The sequence below is a fragment of the Austrofundulus limnaeus genome, unplaced genomic scaffold (genome assembly GCF_001266775.1).
Source record: "Austrofundulus limnaeus strain Quisiro unplaced genomic scaffold, Austrofundulus_limnaeus-1.0 Scaffold1555, whole genome shotgun sequence".
Taxonomy (NCBI): domain Eukaryota; kingdom Metazoa; phylum Chordata; class Actinopteri; order Cyprinodontiformes; family Rivulidae; genus Austrofundulus; species Austrofundulus limnaeus.
In genome coordinates this window covers 42,615-43,792 of record NW_013953957.1, presented here as the reverse complement: position 1 = coordinate 43,792, position 1,178 = coordinate 42,615, and the positions used below count along the sequence as shown (strand labels likewise).

The following is a 1,178-nucleotide window of genomic DNA, read 5'->3' as shown; positions in this document are numbered from 1 at the left end:
GTATTAAAAACACTTTTCTTTTATTGGTCAGATGAAATATGATAATTTTTTTAGATAGGGATTTTTGATTTTTCTTCAGTTTTTTGTCAAAATCATCAATATTAAAACAATAAAAGTCTTGAACTACTTCATATGGTGTGCAATGAATCTAAAATATATGAAAGTTTAATGTTTATCAGTACATTACAGAAAATAATGTACTTTATAACAATATGGTAACTTTTTGAGAAGGACCTGTATAAATCATTGCTTTGAGATGCTTGGCATATACTCTGACAGGTTGTGACTTTTTCTGTTCAGGTCTGGTGAGAACATGACGACTACAGAGTTGGAGCTGAATTGTGTGATTAGCAACATCCAAGATTTGCTGTACAAGGCCTCAGACGTTAGCCATGATCGCTGCGTCAAAGTCCTCACAGCCAGGGCCAAGGTAAAGTGTTCAGCACTCAGCTCTAGTTTTCATGTTTGTAAAGCTCACATATTGTTCATTGAACTCTTTGTGTCATATTCATTTACAGTTGTAACTTTTTATAGTTCATTGTAGTTATTTAAACTCTACGGTTGTGTTTGCTTCCAACAGGACGGTTCTCTGGAGCGTCTGAGCTCAACAGAGTTTGTGAGTCTGTCTCAGGCAGTGGAGGGTTTCATCAGGGACACTGAGGAGTTGTGTGGTAGAACCAGACTCTCCCTGAAGGGGGAGCTCCAGAACCAGGCCAAACATTTTGTTCACCGCTTCCACGAAGAGCGCAAAAACAAACTTGGGTATGCTCACATGCATGGTACAGTAAACACTCAGCTTTGTTTCCACTTTTTTTCATTATTTTGTTTCTATCTGTGACACCAGCTGATGGATCAAACCTAGGGTGACCAGACAGGGACAGTCCCTGTTTTGGACGACTTGTCCCCAGCTGAAACTGTCCCCGAAAATGTCCCCAATTTGAGCTGCTCTTCATATTAGTGACAAACAATAACAGTAACAGCTTTTTGACAAGTTTAAATTCTCTTTAAAATACATTCAAAATGTTTAAAAATTTAAAGTACAAATTAAAATATAGTTGTATCTGCAACTGTATTTGATAATGTTTTGAACTTTTAAATTATTACATGGTAAAACCAGAAGCTGCTCTTCATATTAGTGACAAACTTTGGTGTTTTTTCATGAGTTACTTTCATTTTTG

The 1,178-nt window shown here is 36.6% G+C and overlaps 1 protein-coding gene across 1 annotated transcript in view; it reads left to right on the top strand.

Annotated features, from left to right (window-relative positions):
- vps54 (VPS54 subunit of GARP complex) overlaps window positions 1-1,178 on the top strand; it is a gene marked incomplete at its 5' end in the record, with an annotated part of 44,055 nt that overhangs the window by 21,608 nt on the left and 21,269 nt on the right. The window contains 2 exon segments of the mRNA XM_014032842.1: window positions 301-430; window positions 581-762. Coding sequence (XP_013888296.1) covers window positions 301-430; window positions 581-762 — 312 coding nt within the window.